The sequence below is a fragment of the Pocillopora damicornis genome, chromosome 8 (assembly GCF_964200805.1).
Source record: "Pocillopora damicornis chromosome 8, jaPocDami1.2, whole genome shotgun sequence".
Classification (NCBI taxonomy): domain Eukaryota; kingdom Metazoa; phylum Cnidaria; class Anthozoa; order Scleractinia; family Pocilloporidae; genus Pocillopora; species Pocillopora damicornis.
Window position 1 is genome coordinate 14873254 of NC_142677.1, and position 26483 is coordinate 14899736.

The window sequence follows — 26483 nt, forward strand, 5'->3', positions numbered from 1 at the left end:
AGATTAGGGTACATTTTATGAAAAACGTTAATAGATTTTTAGGAAATGTAAATACGGGTTTGCGTTTTTTCTTGTCAGAATCATTCAGTTCGAAAATTACTTCCTATGTTTTGTAAGATGAAGCATTTACTGGGAATTTGGGCAACTTCGACTTCCAATATGATTCAATGAAAAGTGATTGCTGTTATTTTTTCGTCCTTAATCATCCATACTTCGCAGGGAAATTACCCTAAGAGACGTAGACTGACACTGGTAATTAAAGAGCTCATAAATCTTGCGTTATCTTTTTCAGCATTCAAAGCCACGAGCATTGACGTAAATGCTGGCATCTTCTTTCATCCAGCCGGAAAGGCTATATATGTATTTGAGCTGTCTTGGGCGGATGCAAATGAGCCATGAATGAGACAGCGCGGAAGAGTTTTAGTTACGACACGCATAAAATCTTACACGTTTCCATGATTGCCATCGTTATGATTGGTTCTATAGTTGGGAACAGCATTATTTGCTTTCTTCTTGTCAGATTCAAGACTTTGCGAACAGTTCCCAATATCCTTATTGTAAACTTGGCTGTCATTGACATTTTAAACGCAGTGACCAACATGCCACTGATGATCATGTGGTACATATACCAAGTTCCGTATTTGAAAGGACGTGCAATCTCCTGGTTCGTAGTGACATGGTACGTACTTTTCATGCACCTCACCGTATTTAATCTGACGGTGCTTACAATGGACCGCTTCGGAGCCATTGTCCACGGGATTCATTATCACTCGTGGAAGACAATCAACAAGGCGAAAGCAGCAGTGTTTTTTGTGTGGATTTTTGCCGCTGCCTATACGTATGGAATGTTCACTTTGGGACTGGACATTGACCTTGGTGACGCCCCTGTGCTTCAGTACAGAATGCATTATTTAATGAAATTTGGAAGGCATTTTATCATTCCAGGGTATGTTGTGCCTTTCATGATCATGGTAGTTATGGGAGTGGCGATTTGGCGCACCCTGCATAACCATAGCAGACGCATTTCGGCCTACTCTTCTACGGGAAAACAGACCAAAAATGACGTGAAGACAGCAAAGACGATCGGCTTGACTGTGGTTGCTTTTTTCTGCATGGGTGTATTACCGATGTTGCTACACAACATATCTAAAGTTCATGGCTCATGGCCTCATTTCCTTGCTTTCTTTCTCAATCATCTGAACAGTATGGCAAATCCGATCATTTACTCTCTGAAGACTCCTCGGTAAGTATTCATGTTGTGATTGTTCTTGTTTCCATTTCATTTGCACTACCAAAAAAAAAGAGTAACAACACTTAGACAATCACTTTTTCTCTTGATCTCACATTTTATAATACCAATAGGATGTTGTTATTTCTTTTTAATCGTTGGTGGCCACATCAAATATCAATTTAGTAGAGGCTGGAATGACTGAATCCACAAATCAAGTTTGTTTCACCGCATATATTTTTAGAACTTTCTGTTAAATCTAGGTAAGAAGTAAACACGTCCTTTTTTCCACAGGTTTCGTAAGGCGTTTATTCTATTCTTGAAGGAACCTTTCGGCAAGTCCCTGCCACTGATGGCTTCCAAGAATCGGATGGATCTCAACTCCACAACGAGGAATTTATCTTCGAAAGTGGATATGTTTCACACCCAGATCTCATCTGTTTAAATCTTGATGATAAATTCTCTTTGTGTATCACTTTTGTTCCATTGTACAGCAATAATAGTTTGAAAACGTCAACTCGACTCCTATTGAATATGTAACAAGAATTGGGTTGAGATTGTTATTAGGATACAGTTCACCAGCGTGGACATTAGAAAAACCCATATTTGACGAAATTCATCGTACACATTTATTTTTGATCTATAATCTAAAGATTTCCCTAAGGTTACCTAAGCCATAAAATGCAAAGTAACATTTATCTTTTACACAGAGTTTCTACAAACTCTCTCCACAACGAGGAATTTATCTTTGAAAGTGAATATGTTTCACACGCAGATCTCATCTGTTTAAATCTTGATGATAAATTCTCTTTGAGTATCAGTTTTGTTCTATTGTACAGCAGTAATAGTTTGAAAACGTCAACTCGACGTTTACTGAATATGCAACAAGAATTGGGTTGAGATTGCTATTAAGATACAGTTCACCTGCGTGGACATTGGGAAAACTCGTATTTGAGGAAATTCATCGTATACATTTATTTCCGATCCATAATCTAAAAATTTTCCTAAGATTACCTTAGCCATAAATAGCAAAGTAACATTTTTCTTTTACACAGAGTTTCTACAAACTCTCTCCTTGAATTAGCATCTTAAAAATTTCCTTCTGCTGCCGTTATGAATATAAATCTCAGCATGTGGCAATAATATCTCTTAGGTGTCATTCAAGTTTCCAAAGCGTGATGCTGTTAGTGAACCACACAGTTGTCCTTACCTTTTTGAACTTATCCATGGAAGAAAACAAAAGCCACCTCTAAAGGAAAACTAAAACTGTCTATTGTGACGTTCAAGTAGGGATGAAGATGAAGTAAGTGAAGTAAGCCTTGTTTCATCTTAAATTTTCTCAGAGTAAACTAGCAAAATGTTTTCAAATATGATAAAGGTGTGTTGCAACAGAGAACTTAAGCAGAGAAGTACTTGAGACGCGAACGGCAAACAAAGAAGAATAAAACAAACTCTAAGCCGCTTTGATGCAAATGAATTGACCGTACCGTTGTAAACTGATTTTGTTTGAACAGTAAACCCACTCTCAGTAAAGTAAATGGTTTGAACCCAGGAGTATCAGTAGTTCGTATAGTGTGATCGTCTGGGTGAGTATAGTTCTGAAAAGAACTGTTGTTGGTGACTGACGTTTCGACGACCTGTGCGGAAGTCATCTTCAGAGTCAAGTGGAGAGTAGTTGTCAGTCGATGATGTTATAAAGTCTGGTCTGTTGAACGTGATTGGTCTGTTTAGCCGAGATGTGATCGGCTGGAAGACTCGTGTAGAGTTTGTTAACAGTCATTGGTCGGTTTCGATCCGTCTGTTGTTGGTCGGTCTGTTTGTCGGTTTGTTCACGTCGTTAATGAGTCGTTTGTTAGGTGCCGGTAGTTGTTGAGATCTGTTGAGAGACGTCTGTTCTAAGTTGGTAAACCAGCTTTCGAAAGTCAGTCGTTGAAAATAGTTTGTACTGTAGGTTAAGCATTTAGCAGAGTCCCAGTCGATTCTGTGATTAGTTTGTCGGTGATGTTCAGAAATGTGATTGTTTAAATCGCCATTTCTAGTAGCTCGTTTGTGTTCAGTTAGTCGCGTGTTAAGTTTTCTATCAGTCTCACCAATTGGAGGAGGCCTGGCAGTCGGAGCATTCGATCTTATAAATCGCTCCCTGTCTGTTGTTGGGTTGGTCTTTGTCTTTAACGTTGGTCAGTAAATGTCGTAAAGTCGTAATAGGCTTCTGAGCTACGCGAATGTTGTAAGGTTGTAGGATCCGCGCGATAGCCTCAGAAGTGCCTTTGATGTAGGGTATAGTAGCTGTAGTCCTGACAGACGTGGAGTCCCTGTTAGTTTCTGTAGTGTCGGTCGCCCTGTGAGTGTTTCGTCTAATGAAGTCAGTGTTGTAGTTGTTTTTGTCAAAATCACGGTCAAGGTACTTGTTTTCGTCAGATAAACTGTCCGGTGTGTTGCAAACAAGTTGCACTCGTCTTGTCAATGTCTTGATAGTCGTAGCTTTGTGGGAAGTCGGGTTGTAGGATGATTCGTCAAGCAGTCTGTCGGTATGCGTCGGTTTTCTGTATACTGTTGTTCGTAGTTCGTTGTTGTTTCGGCCTACCAAACAGTCGAGAAAAAGAAGCTTGCCGTCTTCTTCGATCTCCCTGGTAAACTGAATGTCGGTGTTTTGTTCGCTAAGGTGATTGTGAAAAGCGTCAATTTCGTCTTTGTGTACGGCGGTAAATGTGTCGTCAACGTAGCGTAACCAAAGCGGTATGGTTTGTCGACAAGTTGCAAGGGCGCGTTCCTCGATGTTTTGCATCACAATTTCTGCGACAACAACGGAGACCGGCGGCCCCATAGCTGTTCCGTGCAACTGCTTGTAGTGTTTCCCGTTGTACTGAAAGTAAGTCGATGTAAGGCAGATATTAAGTAGGTCCATAATGTCTTCTGTCGGCAATGGTGGTGCATCAGTAGACTGTTGGATGGCGGTTTCAGTACACTGTAGAGCCAATTGAAGTGGAATACTGGTGAACAGTGATTTCACATCAAAAGACACAAGTTTGTAGTCGTCGGGTATCTGTACGTCTTTGATAGCGTCAATAAAGTTCTCAGTAGATTGTAGTTTACGTCTCGATTTGTCAGTCAGTGGTTGTAGTATCGTCGTAAGGTATTTCGACAGTTGGTACGTCGGGGACCCACAGAATGAGATTATAAGTCGCATAGGTATCCCAGGTTTGTGTAGTTTCGGTAGTCCGTAAAATTTAGGTGGTTGTGGTACAGAGCACCTCAGTCGGTAGTAGCGTTGAGTGTCAAAGGCATCGGTCTTTCTGAGCGTAAGTAGTTTGTTGTTGAGTTTGCGTTGTAGTGCTGGCGTCGGGTCACGTTTAAGTAATTCGTAAGTTTGTTTGTCGTTAACAAGTGCGTCCATTTTGTCATAGTAGTCAGTCTTGTCCATAACAACAGTAACACGTCCTTACACATTATTCCGACTAAAGAACAGTTCGCTTAAATAAAATAAATGATTTTACTTCAAAAGAGTTCCAGTCAGGCCTAACACCAGAAGTTGAAGGTTAAGAGATAATCTTAAGTGTACCCGATCTTACTTTATAAGGCCCTTTGACAAAGCAATCTCGTAAATGAATTCAGGATACGCAAATTATTGGTCAAACGAGGATCAAATCCAAATAAATTTTCAATGCAAACAGCCTACTTTTCGAAAGACCTCAGGTAATTTTAGTTCAACCATGGACGGATATCTCATCGAGAATGAAGTGTTTAACTCTCTTTGGCAAGGAATACTACTTGCCTGTCGTTAAAAAATACTAACATCTAATGTATCAAGTGTATTTTTTAAGACAATATTTGGAGGAAAAAAGGAAAAGAAAAAACGACGGACTAAACAAGGAAGCGAAGAAGGTGATCGCCCACATTTGACTTTTAAGAGGACTTCCTTTAAGAAAGTTGCCAACAGTTCGTGTCATCCTTTAGCCCGTCGAAACTAAGATCGTCTGAAATAAGTTTTACAACCGTACAGCTGATTTTCTCATTTAATTGGTTTTAGAGAAAGTTATCATCATTTGAAGTTTATGGTGGCGGGGTTTAACCTGCACGGACAGTCGTAAAGGATGAATGAAACTTTTCAGTTAAATTCGTGTCGTGATTAGCAAAGAAATTAAAATATCCTCATGATTTCTGTAGTCATGATCGAATCTTTAATCGGAAACAGCTTAATTTGCTTCTTATCAGATTCAAAACTTTGACAACAGTGCCCGACATCCTCATCGCTAGCTTAGTTGCTGTTAACATTCTCAATGCACTGACATCATTCTATGATAGCTGATTTCTGGTTCGTAAATAACCAACTACATCAACCCACGTGATTTACACAACAACTACAAGCGGCTGCCATTTTGAAACAAACCAAAGTGAGGATGTTAGTTTCTAAAGAAACTGTGCTGCTGTGTCGGCGAGGATATATGATAATTTGGCTTCATCAAACAAATTGATAAAGTGAATTGACCACCGTAAGGGAATGAACAGCTGACATTTCGAGCTTTAGTCGTTCGTCAGAATGAAGGGTTAACGCTCGAAACGTCAGCTTTTTATTCCCTTACCGTAGTTTATTTACGTTTATTATCATAAAACTAAATAAATTGTGACGATAGGTTTTTGGCACACTAAATTTGACTTTGCGGGAACGTACAAAACGTGGGGGGGGGAGGGAGGGGGAAAATTAACTCGGTAGAGAACACTCGGCTAACAAGAACGGGAACTCGTCACGATTTCCTGGTACACGGAGATCTACTTCGAGTGAAATAAACCAAAGAGAGCCTCGTTTTCATGCCATGTGAACACTCAATTTAATCTCACACGTGGTTTGGCCGAATTTGTCTATCACCAGTTGTGCCCAGTGCATTGATTGCGATTTTCGGCGATCGTCATTCGAAATCGTCAATACCTATCGTGTCAGATATTGACGATTTTTTCCGGCGATCAAATTCGCCGCTTTCAGCGATTAAAATCGCCTACAGTATTGCCGGCTTTGCTCATAATTTTATCAATAAAGGTGCTTAAGGTAGTGTTTGAGCAGCAATAAGCCCCAGGTTGCTGATCTTAGTTTCGTCGTTTTAAGTTGAGTTCCGTTCAAAGTCGCTTAGTGAAGTTTATTTCTTTTGTGGTTTTACTTCTTATGCACAGATACTAATCTTCACAAGTTGTCTCCTCGGCCTACGGGAAGACAACTTTAGATGTGAAGATCGAGTGAAACTCTTTCCTTGTTTACGGATTTTGCTTAAGATGCACAGACGTAAAAGGTAAACAGGATTGTTAAACGAGTTCATGTCGTGAGTTGCTGGGCATCTGGAAAGTCTTGGTGAATGCTGTAGTCATGGTTGGATCTATAGTAGGAAAAGGAATAACATGCCTCCTACTTATCAGATTCAGAACTTTAAGAACAGATCCTCATCCTTTTTCCACAGGTTTCGTAAGGTGTTTATTCTGTTCTTGAAGGAACCTTTGGGCAAGTCTCAGCCACATAAGAATCGGATGGTATCTCAACTCCGCAAAGAGGATTTTCACTTCGAAAGTGAATATGTTTCACGCCTAGACCTCATCTGTTTAAATCATGATGATAACTTCTCATTGCTTACTACTTTTATCATATACAGCAGTAACACTATGGAAACGTTAAGTCGAAGCTTACTAAACATGTGAATATAATTGAGTTGACATTGTCACTAGGATAGAGCTCACTGCGTGTACCTCGGAAAAAACTAATATGGGACAAATTTGATCGTTTGATCAGCAGGGATTTGCTAAAGCAAAGGCATAGAAAAAACCAGGAAAGATTTATTACTCGACGTTTCGGGGTCATCGTGACTCCATTATCAAGAGACTAGTTTAAAAACATGCAAATAAGGAAAGGTACAAGAATAGCATAAATTAGAATGAACGGCTTAAACAAACACCTTTGCGCGGATGGAATCCGTTTGCACGTTCAGTGTTGGCTTACGCATGCGAACATACAACATTTCATTAACAAGGCAATCAAATTTGCCGTTACATTTCGCGATGACGTTGAATTGCTCGATCAAGCGTTCAGGTATTTCACTATTGTGCTGGAGGTGGTAGTGTTTGTAGATAGAAGATGATTTCCTTTTGTGCCCTTCTACGCGATCGTGTAAGTGACCACGAGTATAGCCCACATACCCTGCATCACACAGGTTACATTTAAATTCATAAACGATACATTGTTGGTTAACAATAGGGGGCTTAATTTCGTGTTGCTTAAGCTGTTGATCGAGCTTAGGGCTAACGAACACTGGTTGGACAGTCACGCTTAACTTCGAGCTTAGACTGTTCAGTTGTTGTTTAACATGATTAGCTGACGATTGGTCCTTGAAGGGTAACACTAATCTCACAATCTCCGATGGTACGTCTGGTGATGGACAGGGCTCTGCAGATGAAATCCTTCTCTCAACGAACCGCTTGATTGTAGTTTCAACCAGTGGCTTTGGGTATTTCAAGTTATGAAAAACCCTTCTAAGGCGGTCACATTCCTCGGAGAAGAAAGACCAGTTAGAAGATAATCGATAAGCGCGATCCACCATGGTGTTAACTAGGCTGCGCTTGTGCTTAATGTCAACATGACTCTGGAAATGCAGAAGGAGACCCGTGTTGGTTCTTTTGATGTAGACCTTGCTCTCAATCTTTGGTGCACGGTTAAGCAGTTCAGTTCCTAGAAAGGGAAGGGATCCTTCCCGTTCGACTTCCATGGTAAACCGGAGGGAGGGATGGGTAGAGTTAAGGGTGTTTAGAAACTGGCCAGCGGTCACCCTATCAGGCATTACGGTCAGGGTGTCATCGACGTACCTCCGGTAATAGCGCGGAAGTTGACCGTGTTGTTCGAGGTTTTCCTCAATCGAGCACATGAAGACGTTAGCCAGCAACGGTCCAAGGGGAGAACCCATAGCGACTCCATCTGTCTGCTCATATAAAGCACCGTCAAACTGGAAAAGCTGGTTTTTCGTAGCTGCTCGGAGGAGGTCGATTAGGTCCGCTTTAGAGATGTTCAAGCTGTGCGTCTCGTTGAACCAATCCTGGGCAAAGGCTCTTTCAGCTAAGATCTGTATTGTTTCCTCCAAGGGTACATTTGTAAACAATGAGGTGACGTCATAGGAAACTAAAATTTAGCCGTTCTTGATCTCGAAGCCTCGTACTTCATCAGCAAAGCGGAATGTGTCTGTCACTGTATATTGGTTGCACGACAGGGGTTTCAATTTGTCGTCAAGCCATTTCGCTAGCGAGTAATTGTAGGTGTTAGTAGCAGAGAGTATTGGCCGCACGGCCAACTGTTCTTTATGTGTCTTCGGCAAGCCATACAAGTGTGCGAGTCTGGACCCTTTCGGGCGGAGAGCGTCAGCAATGGATTTCGGTAGAATCTTTCGAACGAGAGTTTCCAGCTCCCTTTCTTTCTGAAGGAGAGGGTGGTAATACTTAGGAGGTCGTCCTCTGGTTCTCGGTCTCTCCGAGTCGACGAATCGGAATTTGCTGGTATCGTTTATTGACGCTTCGGATAGTAGGCGAAGATATTCTGATTTATCCATAACAACAACACCGGACCCTTTATCCGGTTTTGTGACAACAATGTCATTGCGTTTTTTCAGATTTTCAATAGCTTGCAAGAGGGCTTTAGGAGGTTTTGGGCTACTCCTATTAATATACTCTAGCGCAACAGATCGTAAGGTTGCGGCTGCTAGTTCGCGTAAATTCTCGTTTGGTAGATGCCGTTCAAGGTTCCAGTATGCTTTCTCGAAGCTTGCCTTGATCTCAACTGGAGACACTCTTTGCGGGATCGCAAATTTCAGGCCACGGCAGAGAACCAATTTTTGGAAGAACGATAGTTCGTAAGAGGAAATATTCAGGATGTGTTCGTCGACGTCAGTTTCTCTGTAGAGAAGCCTTGAGATCTTTCGAGTGTGAGTGTTCGTAACTTCAAGTTGGAGTTTATTCCGAAGCATAGTGATGGTTCGTAAGATGCACATATAGCGGAATAGTGAACAGGTCTGACGGATTTCATCATAGATGCCATTGATTTCCTCTCGAAGTACCATACTCTCCTGTATTCTTACTCTGAGCTCCTCCGCGATCACGTTCTTTGTAAAGGAGGCAGATGATTTCTTCCACTTAGCACGCCTATCTTTGTCGATCTTGGCAAAAGTAGGTGTGAGTTCGAAGCTCTGGCATAGTCGTAGAAAGTTGATTGATCCCTCGCAGTTGATTTGCTTTTTGCTACAGCGTTCGAGTTTCCGAAACAGATGTAGCTGATTATCTCTTTTCAAACACTTGATCAGCAGGGATTTGCTAAAGCAAAGGCATAGAAAAAACCAGGAAAGATTTATTACTCGATCGTACATATTTATTTCTCTTTTACACACAAATTTCTACGAGGTTAGGGAATATTTCCTCGAAGTAGCATCTTTTTCCTTCTGCTACCGTTATTAATATTAATTCCCGCTGGTGGCAATATTTCAGGCTTACATTACTATGCGTGGAAAACAAAGAAAAAAGCCAAGGTAGCGGTACTTTTTGTATGGCTTCTCGCGGCCTTATACACATATGGTATGTTTACACTTGGATTGGATATTGATTTAGGCGACGCTCCAGTGCTGGTATACAGGATGACCTACTTGAATTAATTTTCGCTCAACAATTCATCATCCCTGGAATTTTGGTTCCATTCTTTTTAATGCTAATATTAGGAGTGGCCATTTGTGTTAAGGTGTGTAATCATAGAAAGCGTTTTTCGACTTTCTTCTCCATAAAAATTCGAATCGGAAACGACGTAAAGACCGCGAGGACAATTGGTGTAACAGTGTTGGCGTATTTCTGTATGAATGTGATACCAATGTTATTACACAACCTAATTAGACGCCGCGGTAGCTGGACTCACTTCCTCGCGTTCTTCCTCATGAAACTGAACAGCATGGTGAATCCTATCATTTACGCTTTGAAGACTCCAAGGTAAGTTCAGTCTGTGAGGTACGGGGTTAAAAGTTGGCTTTAGGAATTTTAGAAAGACATGTAATTCTTATCCTTACAGAGACTCATGCAAGGTTAAATCTTTTCGTCAAACTGTGTACCAGCATTGACGAATCCTGTTTTGGAATAAGCGGAGGGCGACAGCTCTATTCTAAACTGGCCTTTCTTTTTATAAATTTATGGCTGCACTAGGTGTTGCAAATAAAAGTCGCACCACTTTTATCAAAGGTATACAACAAATAAATGGCGCCCTCTCGAAACGGCCTGGTTTTGAATACAAGAAAACTAGGTCCAAAAGGCTACTCAACGAAAGGGCAACTTTATTTAATTATCGAGTTGCTTTTTACGGTAATTCAAACCCAAAATATTGGCCTTCTTTAGTTTATTATCGTTTATGGTAGAATATCCGGGAGACTGTAGGAAAGTCTTGGAATTTTGAAACCTCGTAACTAGTCTTTTCTTGTGAATAACAACTCAGAAATGCCAACACATTGCTGTGTTCCTCTGTGTACGAAGAAGGGATGTCGAGTCGAAGTAACTGATGCCAATATTTCTTACTTCCGTTTTACAACCGAAGAAAACCTGAGAAAACAGTGGATTCACCCAATAAGGAGTTTGGGGAAGAAGAGAGACAACAAGGTTAATTAAAATTGATAATGAGTAAAAGTAATAACAATAATGGCACATCGCAACCAACCCAAAATGTTTTTAATAAAGTTCCCTAAAGGATAAGGAATGAGAAGATAAGAAACATTGCTTGCAACCTAACCTACATAAGAATAATTCAGCCACATAAAACTAGCCACTAGCAGTTGAATTTTACGCATACATGTAAGCTAGCTGCGGGTGTATTAAAAGGTTAACTATTCTTTATTTGAATATAGAGCGACTATTAAAGGAGAGATAATTCTAGACATGAGCAATTTAATGAACCAAGATAAAATCTAAAACATTGTGGAGGTAAGTTCCTCTTTAATAAAATCTCATTTTGATGCCGTAGAGAGAGAGAGTCTCTCGTTTCATGGACTGCCGTTAAATTCTAAAAGTCTTCTCCCTTGTTTGAATCACGGAAATGAAAAGAGATCGCGATCTTTCAAAGGCAATCGCCATATCAAAATCTGCAGCGAACACTTCACTTTGGATGATTTTATTAATCAACACTCCAGTAAAAAACGATCGAAGGCCAATGCAGTTCCTTCGATGTTTTTGTGGAATAAAGAGAAACAGAAGAAGGTTCAACCGGTGAAGAGGTCTGCTTTAGAAAAGCTGGATCAAGGCAGAGCCAAAGAAGAAGAAGCAACGGATACGGTAGTAATGGTAGTATCTTTATTTACACTCGATAAAAAATCTTCAGTAAAAACAGTAGCGTCCAGATCTATCTATTTACAAAATTAAATTGGTTAAAATTATCAAAATACTGTACAAGATTGCCGATTGAGAATCCCAATGACTCAAATACACAGTTAATTCGCTTTTTAAATTCACCTATTTAAGATGTATGTTTAATCAACACTTTTGAAATATTGCTTAACACTTTATTTCGCGAAGTAAACTGTTAACATTTCAGCTTCACAACACGATTGTTTTCTGCAACTGCAAATGATCTGTCTCTATATGAAGTATTTAAGAGCTTATGTCAGCATGCATCAGCTAAACAGTGGCAAGCCACCCAAAATTTGCTTTCACTCCTACTTTCGTATTTTGTAGCCCAGTATGTTCAAATAATTGTGGTGTAGTTTTTTTGTGAAAATATATTTTAGTTCAAATAACAGGGTCACATGAATGAAGGAAATGATAACCAACAAAAGAAACTATTGATTATTATACATATTCTCCCAATCAGCACCCTAGGAAATGTATAGAGAACAGTATGGAGATTATGCATACTGATGTTAGAGTGTAAAGAGTTATTCAAAGTTCAAACCCATACCCCTCAGTCCAGATGTTAGGTGTACAAACCACTGTGCTAAATAATATTCATTCTAAAAAGTCAGATTCCCCCCTTTTTAAGCAAAAAGTAAGAGAAAAATTGGTTAAAATACCTCTTCAACAAACTCTAGTAATTCTTCTTGCTTGCTCTAAAAATTTCAAGAATAAATGGAGAAAAAAAAATAAACATACAGAGCTGTACCACTCAAATCATTCTAATTAAGTTAAAAAAAAATTTATAACATACAATAAAAAGAGCAATCCCACCATATTTTCTGGAAGAACCAGTAGGACAAGGCCATAATGTCTTTTTTACCCATAACCTATTCAATACACAATTCACATAAGATTATATCACAATTGATGTTGGGTAAGCAATTCACATTACACTTCAGAAAAATCAAACTACAGAAGAAATGCAGTTAACAAATTATAATTTAAGTGAATCCATGGTAATACCTGTAGCATTGTATTGTTTACGAGAGTTCCAATCATAGATGAGCATACCCTAACAACAGTTATAGCAGAACAATTAATGTAATACCAGAAATAAAGTTTCTCAAAAATGATGAAAATTACCTTGGAGATTAGAGGGACTTACACCTCAGAGAAACCAAGTACAGAGCAAATACTTCAACATACAAAATACATCCCACACACTGCAAAATATTTCTCTACTGATGAACAAAATAGGGTCCTTTGGTTTCATGTGGAGACACAGCAAGAGTACTTTAGAATATCAACATTCAAATCAAGCTATTAACTTTTGACCCCTTTAGAGACTAAAAGAGTTTGTACTGGAGCCAAGTGGCCCATCCAGGTGCAGCTTATACCAGTTTTCAGAGCATGAAGCCACAAGGAATATTACTACTTCTCCCTGAATGGGATGCTAGTCCATCTCAAGGTTACCCCCTGTATTTCATCAAGATTCCCTGACAATTAACCACCACCCATTTATACTCCTGAGCCCAGTTGTTTAAAGGCTGATTAGTGCTAACCCAGGGTAAAATTTTAATCTAGGTTTCTATATTTGTCTCTTCAAAAGCAGTTTTGGAATAATTTTACCCATTGTTTTCAGAGCATTCAATAATCAAATTGTAGTCAAAGAGAAATAAACTGAATTTGCTCCTCAAGCTTTCAGATCTGATATCAAATTTCACACTTACCCTAGGTTATCTCAACCCAGCCCTAGGTGGAGAGAGGTTCTGTGAGAATTAATTGTTTTGCCCAGCAGGGCGTGAAATTAACTTTTTTTTCTGATAGCCACTTGGCTCCTAAATTCTTCAAAGTGGTAGCCAATTCAAAAAAAGTTGGTCGCCATTTTCAAAGACAAACAAAATCTTTCTTCACGCTGTCAGCGTTCTAGATAGACCCTCCAAAATTAAGTTAGGGAAAAGATCTTTAACGTACTACAAAGTGGACACTAGGATGGATGATATACAACGTTCATGCTCATCTAAATCCAAGATGGCGTCTAGTTGTCGATCGAGAAGCACGTGCTACGTTTTAGAAACAAACTTAATGAGGAAGTTTGCCGCGGATTTATCTTTGTAAATCTTTTTAATTCACTATATCTCTTGGTAAGATTATGATGAAACATTCTAGTCGCCAATTTGGCGACTAACTTTCAGGATTTGGTCGCCAAAGTGAAAAATTTAGTCGCATTGTCGCCTGTATTAGGCGCAATTTCACGCCCAGCCCAGGATCACAACACAATTACCCAGCCAGGTTTCGGACTTCTACAACCAGAGTCCAGTGCACTAACCATTAATTAAAGGGATTCCTCAAAAAAGAAAGTTATCGAAAAATTTTTTTTCTTTAATTTCTTTAAATGTTTCCTACCAATGTTTGTTTGGAAAAATAAATTTCAAAAGAAAGGTCACTATGCTTGTGTAAGAGATATGATGAGCCAAACTTACCCCATTGATACCCGTACAGGCACGAATCACACACATCATGTGGAAACTGAAATTGCGCAATTTTAAGCAACAAAATGTTCATTGAGTTATTGCTTTCAAAGTCATACTGTCAGAGATTCCAACCCTCCCGATTTGATGTCTTGCCTCCCGCTCTCCCGATTTTTACCAAATTCTCCCGATTTATCATAAAATTCTGAAAACTAGGGGAAAATTGCTAATCTTTAGAATTTTTGGCGATCTGTCATTGTGAAACACTCATATTATACTTACTTTCTTCGCGAAGAGCATTATGGTATGTTATAACTCAGGCCGGAATGATGTCAAAATTCAGGAAATGGCACTTGAGAGAACCTAAATTTGCAAAATTTCCCGGGGGCATGCCCCCTGACCCCCCTAGAAGCTCGCGCCTTTGGCACTAATAATTACTTCCTATTTTCCATCACATGGGGTTGGAATCTCTGTACTGTACCTTGCATCATCAAGTAATGGGCTTTTTGTATGATTTTAGCTGTACTTTTTTTCCCTTCAATGAATTTTTTTAATTTATCCAATTTAAAGGGGATAATTTGTACACCAAAATTCTGCAATAAAAATATAGGTCACCAGGCTGGTTTAAGAGCCAATGACAAGACAACCTCTTTACCTGGTCCAATAATTGAAAAACAATAGCATGTTCTTGGAATTCCCCTGATGACCTGACTTTGATGCACAGTACAGGATGCACAGTGCAATAATGCTGGTGTCTTACCAGAAAATTATCCTACACAGACAAGTTAGCACGACTTAATGTTTTTGCTCAGTAACAAGGAGAAGCCTCCAGTCATTACAGTATTAAACCTGTAACATTTTTTATTTCTCTCTGATTAATCAACTAGGTTTCTCACCAAGACAAAAAAATATTTCAACCTCTGGAAATCAAAGCATACAAAGTTTACCTTGGTAACAATCCTCTGTAGAGTCCACTCCATCCATTTATCTTCTTTACATGTCATGCTGCAGGATAAGGAGGTAAAAAAACAAAGAAACCTAAACAAATATGTTACTTTTCTTGATTACCAGTATCTTGTTTGATTTTTTTTCAACAATAGATCTAAAGTGCCTCTGCATTTTAAATAAATACATATTATCAACTAGAAATTGTGTTGACATCATCTTCACATGCTGACCAAAAAAATATAAATTTATATTACAGAAACTGTCAATCTTGATTGTTTTCAAGACATTGTAATTAGGACAAATGTTAGTCATTTGCCAGCAAAAAAAATCAGAATTTCATTATAATGCTTTTTCACTGTAGTTGTATAACCAAAACCAAAGTAATCTGAAAATGGCTTACCAGAACTTAAAATAAGTATCACATGGAGCCAAATCAGAACTTGAAGTGAAAAAAGCAAACAGCTGGAAGTGTGGGAAAATGCATGTGAGAAAGTTGAAATTTGTTCCAGTTTTGCATCTGATTTGTTGAGAGGGTGGCCGGAGTTTTTCAGACCAATCAAAAGGAAAGAAAAAAAAAAGACAATCCCAGATTGCTTTCAACGTCTGATTGATAGTTGCCCTATTTGATTCCTTTAATTGCAAACACAAGGCAAGCCATGTATCAACCTCCTCAAAGCTTACATTTAAGTAATTTTTTATATACTGGAAAGAATGCTGCATTTTTTAATACCCCTTTACTAATGAGATCTTGGGAGTTAAAGTGTTAAGGGCGTTTTTTCTTTGACTTTGGGAAGGAAACTGAAACAAGTTGTATGACTACATCAACCCTGAAAATCCCACTAGTGACCTAGACGTAATTTCTCCTTACACTATCCATACAATATCAAGCAGACAAGTAATGAGAATAAAGAAAATTATCAATTACATGATAATTGTTTGATCTAATTCCAAATTTTACAAACTAACATCATATGAATTGTACAGCAGACACTAATGAGATCTTGGGAGTTAAAGGGTTGATCTCAAAAGAGAGAAAAATGATGTCTTCCTAAAGATGTCATTTAAAAGGGGCATTCAAAGCTCACTTAACCCTTTATTTAACCCAATAGATGAGAATAAAGGAAATGATTGCCAAACTAAGAAGTTTTACATGTTAAAATGAATTCTCCTTGTCAGTACCAAAGGAAATGTATAAAGAAGGGTATGGAGAATATGGATTCTGATGTTAGAGTGTACTGGGTAACAAAGTTCAGTATTTGAGAAGATCATCAGGTTTGCCAAAATACCAATCTAATGTCTGAAAATGAGTCAGCCTCTGCTGATCTGATGTTAAGCACCAAACCAAACATTAGTAAGTATTAGTATTCATTAGTAAGGCTAAGATCATGAGTGGTGCAACATCTAAACTGAGTTACCTACAGCTGTAACTGAGAAACCATTTTGATTCAAATGAAGAACACCAAAGGAGTAGACTTCTCCTTATTATCAACAAACTCTGTCTGTTCTTTTTGCTATGATCATGTTGATCACATTATTATGCACTCTACTGCCCCCCCCCCCCCCCACTCCAGATTCATGGAACCCATTATATTGGGATAAAGCAACCACTCCCTCACTTCGAATTTTACCCCTGATGATATTTTCAGGGCCAGTAAGAAGAGAGGGTTTTGTTTTTAATTTATGGAGGAAGTTTTGTCTCCTGTGGACATTTTGTCCTAATCCAGCCCTAAGTTCAGTGAACACCTACTGGCCCAAAGCATTTGTTCCCTGTCATGAATATTTAGCCAATATACTACTTTTGTACCAAAAAATCCTCGTTAGAATAACGGTAGGAGGTCACGCAAACATTAAGTCGAACTTTGGGCGCCGGTAAAGTATCAAAGTGAAATATAAATGTGTCATTTGACATTTACAGTCCATTACCTGCGCCAGGAGTCGAACACGTCAGTGGCTGAGCTGCTACGATCATAATAGCGTTGAAAACGAGAGCAGCTGTTGTGCCTTCGTTATCCAAGAGATCTTCCAGGCTTTGCCCACTTCCATTTCTCTCACAAGCAGCCGCCATGTTGAGTTGCTCGCCAGAATGAGGCTAATCCCTGCAATCATCTGGCGTGGACAAATTCTGGATCGGACTGGATCGGACCGGACCGGACCGGACCGGATCACGGATCGGATCACGGATCGGATCATGGATCAGATCATGGATCAGATCATGTCAATTGAAATTAGAAATTTTGCGTGACAGACCAAAATTAAGTCTCCGCGACATAATGGAGCGCAGGCCCCACTGAGAGTTTTCTTTCTGACTTCCCCGTTTTCTAACAGGTTTCTACACCAACGATGAGTTTGAAGCTGATATTATTTTCGAAGTTTATTTATTATAAAATAACGTCACACCTTTTGTGCAATCGTAAAAGTAAAAGAGCCTTGTGAGTTCAATGGAAGCTTATTTAACTGTGAGATTCCCATTGAGCTGCATTTTGTTAAGTTTAAGTCCAAGTCTTACCAGGTTAGATGTAAACAAATTTTTCTCATCTAAGTATCTGTAAACTTCTCCATTTAATCACTACCAAATAGAGCATTTCGTTAGCTAATAATGATCAGAAAGAAACAAAATTCGTCCGAACGCCTTAAATGAAAAACAAACCTTCATAAAATGATTAATCAAAGCCCCCGCGATTTCCAGACATGCATGCGTTGTCTTTCATGTATCAAGATCTTGTACCCAGGGGCTTCACGGTTTTCGAAAAAAACCCGGGATTTTGAAAAACGTTGAGTCCCCGAGGGGCGAAATTGCGTTCAACATGGCGACTGAATGCGGATGATTGTTAGTCTTGACGGAATTGAAATAAATTTTTGCGACGAGAAAAATTCTCAAAAAGCTTCAATTAACCGTGCTCGGTTGAAAACTCTTGATCAATAAACAAACTCTCCTTGTCAGTCACAGGAAATGCATAGAGAACAGTGTGGAGAATATGAATTCTGATGTCAGGGTATAAAGGGGTAATATAGGTAGCAAGTACCTCTTGCACAGGGAGCAGGTGAGTCGCATTTGACTTTACCACATACCTGCAGCTCATCTCGATCGTGTTGAACAACCGTCGTTACCGCGTGTATTGAAATCCTCACACTTTTCAGTGGCTTTCACTTCTTGACAGCAAAGCTTGAAATTTTCTGTTAATAAAATCATGACATACGAAAATGAAACGAGAAGTTCTGGTTTCCGTTTCTTGCTCTATTTTCTTCAAATGACATGCAATCTCCATATATATATAACTGCCTGTCTGTACAAGAACACTGTGCATGTTACATGTTCATTTTAGAGTTTCATCTAGAATCAGCAGCTAGAGAAAGTTTGATCACGGATATATTTTTCCAAGCATTTTTTTCTTTGAGATTGAGGTAAGAATTTAGTTTTAGTGCATTGATTTTGGCGTTATCCAACAAACAAGTGCGTTAAATATATTGGAACACAAATAGAAAAACTGACGACCATACGTGCAAATTCAGGTGCCCAATTTAAAGTTATTCTTTATTCTACTCACCATGGCGAACGAGACGGTCGCAAGTTAGAGCGCTACTGGGAAACTGAAATTCGAAGATTCGTCATTCTGAAGCTAGGGACTTCATGTTCAGTCTCAGTGGGTCCAACAAAATATTTTGATATCTATCCTGATTATTTTCCCAGAAGGTTTAGGTTAATCACCAATTAAAGGATACATTTGAAATTTTCCCGAAGGTTTTTTTTGACCGTGATATGTTTTCCAGTTTTACAGTTGCATTAAGAATCGTTTTTAAACGAATATCAGTGACACAAAGCAAACCGGTTTGGTTCTGTTTTATTCTTAGTTATGGCTGAAGATAAAGTTTTGCAATCAAAAGAAGAACTAGGTCTGAAGAGCGAGAGTTCCTCAGGTGAGAGAAAACATATTTCAACAAATTGTAGCATACACTCAGGGGAAAGACGGACAAATTCATTTAATTTTTAACGAGAATAAAGATGAATTTCTACCAGGGTGTAGCCATTGAAAAATGGAAAAGAAATTATAAGTTTCAAGATTTATCCTCCGAAAGTCCATTACTACAATGTTGACATCTTCGCAGCTTTTTTTTATGGGAAATACATGAACATCTACAAATTAAGGGAAAAAAAAGGTCGTGGTAAAAACTATCTGTGGTTCAGGGTATTGACTTCTCTGACAATAAATTAAGCGGCCATTAGAGTCGATTTTAATCCTGATAGTAATAACGCAGAAAGATACATTTGTCTGCTGTATTGTTTTTGTTTGGTTGTTTTGTTTTTGTTTTTTTATATGAATTTACGATGCGCAATGTACATTACATAAAAAGCAGGTGCATTGTAATTAAATCTGCCTTGACACCATACGGAATTTCTTCGCTTAATTATCCGATACATTTGGAAAGTGTACCATTCGTTTTTAGTTTTTTTTACCCATCTTCGTGAAAATCATAGACAGTAACTACCGATGAGGTTTCATTATCGACAGAATTAAAAAACTCATGGTAACGCCCGCCGGCGAACCACACTTCGGCATTATTCAGTTAAGAAAAAAAAAACCATGAAACAAACAAATAAAAATATTGGACTTAACCAGTATTAGTTTTGCAAAATTTATGGGCTGCATTGAAAAGCTTTGATTCATAGAATAGAACTTTGAACAGTGAGGTCACAACTTTCGTTATAAATTTCTTTTTCGAATCCTGAGAATGTGTTTTGATCTTCCTAGTAACTTTCCACGGTAATTCTGTTGTTGTCGTGCGTTGTTCTCTGTTTACTCCCCGTTACACTTGAAGTTAAATTAACCACCTGAAATACATATTGTCCTCTTCAATTAAAGTGAGTTATCAAGTTCCGGGGTAATTTAATATTATCAACCGAGTTGATAACTAGGTGTCCAATTTCCGTTATTGACTCAGTTGATAAAACTAAATTACCTTGTTATACTCTCCCAACGACGCAGCACCACAGTTTCTTTAGAAAGTTACCCACTTTATTCATTTACCAAATTCCAAATCGATTTAAATTTCAGCTACATGTAAAGAATGTGAGACAAACCAACGACAGATTTAGATTTTTCCAGAGGAGTTCGCAATAAGAATAATAAAAATACTGGTAAAATTAAATAAACCAAAAACGGTTGATGACTCTCGAATAAAAAAAAAAGATTTTGAAAATACAAATTTGAGTTGCCTAAACAGTGTGTGCCTTAAGGAACGTGTCGAAGATAATAATGATAATAAGTCTGCAACATTTTAAACCTTCAGATCATCTTTGTTTTTCGAGCCAAAAGAGTCTTGAAGCAGTCGCATTCACAGTTTCATTTGCAGAAGAGTCACGCTAACACTGAGGTGTCTTCTATTTTAGGTATGTCAGAAAGTAGCGTCCCGGAAATCCAAGAAAAACTGGATTTGGATGACGAGCTTTCTTCAGGTGAGGGAAACAAAACAGCAAATAAATTACAATTCTCGAGTTTGTAAGATTTTTAAGAAGGAAAGTGACCTGGAGCAAGAAGCGTATGAAAATAAACAAACAACTGATCATCGATTAAGAAGCAAAAAGAAACAATCAAATCGCAGTAAGCGAGTCGAGTTAGTGTACTTTACATTCTGAACTCAAAATGAAAAAATTGTTTTGCTTAGTATCCTTAGACATTGAGAAATGTCAAGTTGTATTCAAGAAGGAGTCTGATGTCGCTGGTTTCAAATCAACAGGTATAAGTAGCAAGTGTGAGTTAAATGTGTATGAATCTGTACCTTAAATAAGTTTTCTGATAAATTTCGCGAATAAGTGAGCGTTTCTTAACAACTGTAGAAATAATATGTATTGGAACTGGCTACATCGTGAGACATATAATTACACTTCATGGCATTCACCATGATGAATGATGAATTACTTCCACTTTTTCACGATATGAACAAAACAACCAAACTAACTGTTTTTAATTTATTAAAACGAAAAATTTTTAGTCTTGTTGCGCCAGGAAATAATTTTTTGCACTTTTTCAATGATAACAAGTTTCCGGTAATTAAGTGTTCAAATAGCAAAGTAGACTTCACTAACACTTGTGTTTTCATCTATCTATGTCTTGAAAACTATATAAGTCTATTGTTAAGAGAGCAGCAGAACTTGACACTGTCCAGTTTTGAACAGCAAATTGCATTATTTGGATTGATTCGTCAAAAACTTTGCGATGCAAAGAGGTCAGTAGACCGTCAGAAACAGACTGAAAGGACTGAGTTAGTTTTATTTGTTCAATATTTGTACCGAAATTCGAAAAAGAATTATTCGGTGAGCTCCAAATAGCAAAAACGAGTTAGGGAAAATTTTGACATTTTTAGCTTTTCAGTCTCTTTCATTATTTTAGTATTAAAATGGAAACGTCCAGGGAAAAACCCACAAATATCTTCAGCAGAGAAAACAAAAATTTTTCGAATTTTCACTACAAATGACTTTACATTACAACACTCTTTGTTATTTTGAGTTACCACAGAAGCAAAAGTTGAAGCAGCCGATGGAAAACAAGACCATCTTGACCACAGCTCATCAGGTAAAGGAGAAAAAGAACAATTCGATGTCTGTTAGGTTTTTGGTTTGGATTTTTATACTATACCTCACATCAGAGGTTTGTCCTTATGATGGACAACTACTTAATTATCTTGTTAGTCCAACAATCAAGTTTTCTACAAGAGACCACACACAATAAACTGGTGTAACACCACCTGGGTGATCCTGGGACCGATATCTTAAGTCTAATAATAATAACGATAATAATTATGATAATAATTAATGATAACAGTGACGAAGATGATGATGACGATGATGACAACAGTACTGATAATGACAATGATAATAATAATAATAATCATCATCACAATGATAATAGTTACGACGATACCGATGGTAATGACGATCACTAAAGCCGCCTTTCTTGTCATTTTTTAGACGAGGGAAAAGATGAAGATTTATCAGCAGGAAAGATAAAGGAGTCAGAGATTGACTCTTCAACAGGTAAAGGATTGAACAATGAGGATAGTATAGTAGGATACTGTAACTATATAAATGCCAGTTTGAATAAATGCTTGTTTGAGTCAATACTCAGTCGCATCTGGTTTGATGCTTTAAAGCTTGAGAACTCAACAAAAGCAAAAGTAACTAAACAAAACTAAGGCCAAAATGTATATTAGACGCTGTAAGCGAGGTCGGGTGTTTCCATTTTACCAGTTCATTATCCTTCCGCACTAACCTGATTTGGAAACATTTTCCCAATCACAACCCAAGCTAAATGATTCATTTCTATGTATTGGACTCGTAAGGAGATAAAGTTTCAGGAATCCAAGTAAAACTGGATTTTGGTGATGAGCTTTCTTCAGGTGAGAGGAACAAAGAAAAAAAAAGGAGACAGCAATAAATTAAGTCAGTGGGCATTGAGTACAACAAACGCTATGAAACAAACATTGAAATAAACAAAAAATAGATCACATTAACTACAAGTGTTCTTAGTTAAAAGGTAAATGTTTTTTCTTCACACAATTCAAGGCCAAATTGCAATGATGAGGGAATCAGATGGCACTAACACTCAGACAGTTTGCAAGCCTACATCTGAAGGCTTACAAACTGCATTTAACTCAACTTCGATGAGATACAACTTTTCATCGTAATTTCAGGGGCAGACAAAAGTGACGCTACCTCAAGTGATAACAGGGTGGATTTTAATGCTTCTTTGTCCGTAGCAGGTAAGTTGGACTGACTTGGGTTAAAATCAAACATATTCATAATAGGAATATATCTCTAATGGACTCCATGTAATTAATGGTTACATGACCCTGGTGGTCGTGGGAGAGGTAAACAGAATCTAAGATACTGAAAAAAAAAATAGTAGCCATAACATGATGATGTTGACGACCGCGAAGACAGTGATGACGATCATTCAAGCCCCTTTTTTTAATTTTCGACTTGAGTAAATTTAGGTTTCATCATTTGAAAAAAGAAAAGATTTTGAGATCGGCAGTTCCCCAAGTACAGAACAAAACTGTAAATGGTATAAAATATATTGTAATCTTAAGTCTGGTTCATTAATTAAATTTCGGTTCGAAATGAATCAATAGGCAGCCACATCTAATTCAATGATCTAATGCTTGATAACTCAACAGCAATAAAATGTAATAATCATGGACAAACAGGGGTGAAAAGGGTGCAATTATTATTCTTGATCATATTTGACGTTCTATATAAAGTAGTGAGGTTAATTTCTATAAATGTATTATCCTTCATTGTTTAAAGAAAAATTACAAAGCACAACCCAATATATTTGATTCTTTCCTAATTTTTAGCTACTTCGGAAGGGAAAGATTCAGCAAACCAAGAAAAAGTTAATTTGGGGGATGAGCTTTTATCAGGTGAGAGAGATAAGACAGCAAATGAATTGCACTTCTCAAGTTTGTGAATGAAAAAAGACCTATGAAAATAAATGAAACACAAGCAACTGAATCATAACGGCTAAATGTTTCCTTTACTTAAAATAAAATATTCTTCTTTACCATTCCAAGGTCAGTTTGGATTCAAGAAGGAGTCAGATGACGATGATGGAAAATCAACAGGTACAAGTAATTAGAGCAGACAAGACAACTAGTACTGAAATTTTGTCAACTATAAACTGAGTTGATAGTGAATCAGAGCCATTTGCTCTGGCTAGGGGCTAATGCTCGAAATGTAAGCTTTAAAACTCTTTACGGTTGCTAATTTACGTTATCAACTCAGTTAATTACCCTGTTATACTCTCCCACCGACAGGACGAACTGTACCTCCAATAATGTTCTGACTGCATAAGAGAAGAATGATTTCCCAGACTCATAATAGCAGTTGTTATTTAAAACATTTGTTCGTACATGTTTTTTTTTTTGTTTCAAAATTTATTTTGTCTTTGTAATTGAAATAGGGAAAAACTCCCAAATAGACAGGAGGATCAAGAATAATAAAAAAAAGGGCTGAATGTTGTAATTTGGATACCAGTTATACTAATTGCTGTTTGGTTTAGCTGAAGAGGCGCAAGTTAAGTTAGGAGCAGGAGAAAACCACGGCCTTTGCAGACAAAGCATTAGCAAACAGAAGAAAAATGGTGAAACGTGTTTAGCGCCGATCGTTTTACCACAATTCGCAACAGGAATTTCTTTTTTCTTTTAATGAGCAAATATTTATCTATTTTGATAGTCTAACGGGAAGTTTTCGACTAGGCTATTACGAAAATTCGAATTGACCGTAAATGGTTTCCTTTTGTAACATTCATTATTCTAAGACTTTTATTATCCTGTCAAATTTATCAAGAACAATTCTGATAATATTAATGATAATAATTATAGCACAGTTGATGAATAGCAACAATGATAATTGTGATGATGAGCATTTAAACGATCTGTTTTTTATACTTTTAGACCAGGAGAAAAGTCAAGTCCTATCCTCTGGAAAATCAAAGGATTTAGAGATCGGGAGTTCAACAGGTAAAGAATTATACCATCTTGGTGTGCATTTATGGTTATAATGGCTGATTTATTGAGGGAGCGTTGGTTGCTCTAAGTCAATAAACAGGAGCATCTATTTTAATGCTTAAAAGCAATGAAAAGCAACAATGGGAAAACCTTGGGCCAAAAAGACTACATTCATTGTTCTTGATGTATTGTATTTATAAACGTGTCTGGTGGTTGCTTTCTAAAAATTTATTATCCTTCATTCTTTCCAAACAGTTTCCAAAGCACAACCTAATATGTTTAAATATTTTCTATTTTTTTTGGTACGTCAGATGATAGAGTTAAAGCAATCCAAGAAAAACTTGATTTGGATGATAAACTTTCTTCAGGTGAGAGAAATAAAACAGACAAGGGATAATAGTGATTTTAGTTTGACTGAGTACAACACGCGCGATAAAATCAAACACACGAACAAACTGAACACTGAAAGTGTTCTTTGCTCAAGTAACATTTGTGTTCTTTGTTATTTCAAGATCATTTTACGTCCAAGAAGGAATCAGTTGATGATGGAGGCAAACCAAAAGGTACAAGAGATCAATGTAAAACTGAATGAATGTGAGCCTAAGTCCGAGATTAAATCTAGATCTAAATCTTGGTATGTATTAGAGGTTGAAAAACAAAAGTCATCACAGATCGGGAGTGTTTTAACTGTTAATTTGTTTTGGTATTTCAGTTGGAAAAGAGGACAACATGGCAGCTGATGAAAACCTTGCTGCTGCTAACAACAGTTCTCTAGGTGAGGAAAAGTGATGACTTATCAGATTTTTTTATGATTATAACAGTATGATACTACAACTCGAACCGAGATTTGTAAAGTATAATAATCAAACCGAATAATCTTGGTATTTCGACAGTCTGACAGCCCAGTTATCAATCGCACTATTAAAAGTTTAGAGAAAGAATTGTACCTATGAGTGGTGGAGAGGCTTTTTATCTATCACCATGTAAAAAAAGGCCATACGAAAGACACAATACGCGACAAAACTCAAAAGTGTGAAGTTTTTTTCCCTATCATTTCTTTTACAGACAAAATTAAGGCTACTGAGTCTAAAAAGATACTGCGCCGTTTTAAGTAAAATATATCGGCACCGAGACGAAGGCGAAACCCATAAAAACTCAAGAGAACATTTGATTACGAGCAAAACTAACAAGGAGAAGTTTAAAAGATCGGCCGTGAGAAATGGTCATGTCAACAATCACATTTCTGAACATCGTCCCCTAACTAACCACAATATTTTTTGGGACTTTAAAAGATGTTTAACCTTTAGCATGAATTAAGTTATACGACTGACTTTCGGAAGCTGAATTACTTACTTAAGGCAGATTCTTCCCAATAGAAGAATAAAAATCAAGAGAGTGAGGGGAACACAAAAGACCATGACAGGTCACGGTTGCTCTGACGAAGGGCTAACGCTCGAAACGTCAGCTTTAACTCTTGAAACGGTCGTCAATTTACGTCATCAACTCAGCTGATGATACCAAATTACCCTGTTATACTCTCTCACCGATGCAGCACCACAGTTCTTTTGACTACCTACCCCCTTAATTACAGGTCACAACTAATTATATTGTTATCATCATGCGTTTCATTTTAGTTATCACAGAGACACAAGTTGAGGCAGCTGAAGGAGACGAGAATTTTCCTTTCAACAACTCATCAGGTGAGAAATTGATTGTTGATCAGCTTTTTTGTAATTGCCATAACACAAGAGGTCGCATTAGAAGAGTTTCTCAACAAACAGGGTAAATTATTTCATTAAACTTACTGAGACTTTCTTAATCCAATTCTAAGGGTTTTCGCTTCCAATTTTTATGGAACTTCTTTCTCTCATTCCAATCAATATCGTCACCAAATTCAGTGTTTTTAACCATTAGCATCAAATAATGGCCCAAAAACTTGACCAACTTATGGGTCCTCGCTC

General features: G+C 37.8%; 5 protein-coding genes, 1 long non-coding RNA gene and 1 pseudogene across 17 annotated transcripts in view; 3 read left to right on the top strand and 4 right to left on the bottom strand.

The window, feature by feature from the left end:
• Nucleotides 1–260: 260 nt before the first annotated feature.
• Nucleotides 261–2709, top strand: LOC113676472 (adenosine receptor A3). Its single transcript, XM_027193135.2, has 2 exons — nt 261–1243; nt 1523–2709. Exons 1-2 carry the CDS (start codon nt 396–398, stop codon nt 1671–1673), a joined length of 999 nt encoding a protein of 332 aa, XP_027048936.2. The 5' UTR covers nt 261–395; the 3' UTR covers nt 1674–2709.
• LOC113671146 (uncharacterized) lies at nt 1742–4661 on the bottom strand. Its single transcript, XM_089180888.1, has 2 exons — nt 3447–4661; nt 1742–1753 (listed from the first exon to the last, which is right to left on the bottom strand). The coding sequence occupies exons 1-2, from the start codon at nt 4647–4649 to the stop codon at nt 1742–1744; spliced, it is 1215 nt and encodes a 404-aa protein (XP_089037014.1). The 5' UTR covers nt 4650–4661.
• A 2363-nt stretch (nt 4662–7024) lies between these two features.
• LOC149041568 (uncharacterized) lies at nt 7025–8712 on the bottom strand. Its single transcript, XM_089214832.1, has one exon. It carries the CDS (start codon nt 8161–8163, stop codon nt 7150–7152), a length of 1014 nt encoding a protein of 337 aa, XP_089070958.1. The 5' UTR covers nt 8164–8712; the 3' UTR covers nt 7025–7149.
• LOC149041567 (uncharacterized) lies at nt 7025–9756 on the bottom strand. Its single transcript, XM_089214830.1, has one exon. It carries the CDS (start codon nt 9607–9609, stop codon nt 8383–8385), a length of 1227 nt encoding a protein of 408 aa, XP_089070956.1. The 5' UTR covers nt 9610–9756; the 3' UTR covers nt 7025–8382.
• Nucleotides 9679–10821, top strand: LOC149041569 (uncharacterized; annotated as a pseudogene). The gene is made up of 2 exons (XR_016179328.1): nt 9679–10216; nt 10713–10821. The product of XR_016179328.1 is annotated as an uncharacterized LOC149041569 (transcript).
• A 704-nt stretch (nt 10822–11525) lies between these two features.
• Nucleotides 11526–18182, bottom strand: LOC149041570 (uncharacterized). Of its 11 annotated transcripts, XR_016189260.1 has the most exons (6): nt 16942–18172; nt 15018–15075; nt 14083–14128; nt 12623–12671; nt 12431–12486; nt 11526–12312 (listed from the first exon to the last, which is right to left on the bottom strand). It is a non-coding gene; the product is annotated as an uncharacterized LOC149041570 (long non-coding RNA). The 11 variants fall into 11 exon arrangements; XR_016189259.1 differs by having other exon boundaries at nt 11549–12312; nt 12623–15075; nt 16942–17343; XR_016189253.1 differs by lacking the exons at nt 11526–12312; nt 14083–14128 and adding an exon at nt 15419–15480 and having other exon boundaries at nt 12435–12671; nt 16942–18182.
• Nucleotides 18183–18309: 127 nt separating this feature from the next.
• Nucleotides 18310–26483, top strand: part of LOC149041571 (uncharacterized) — a 34025-nt gene continuing 25851 nt past the window's right edge. Inside the window, 15 exon segments of the mRNA XM_089180889.1 lie at nt 18310–18420; nt 18868–18933; nt 20405–20470; nt 20680–20751; nt 21531–21587; nt 21983–22048; nt 22354–22410; nt 22705–22773; nt 23371–23436; nt 23587–23637; nt 24469–24534; nt 24834–24890; nt 25035–25085; nt 25235–25297; nt 26157–26222. Of these exon segments, the coding sequence (XP_089037015.1) occupies nt 18870–18933; nt 20405–20470; nt 20680–20751; nt 21531–21587; nt 21983–22048; nt 22354–22410; nt 22705–22773; nt 23371–23436; nt 23587–23637; nt 24469–24534; nt 24834–24890; nt 25035–25085; nt 25235–25297; nt 26157–26222 (871 nt within the window). The 5' untranslated portion in view covers nt 18310–18420; nt 18868–18869.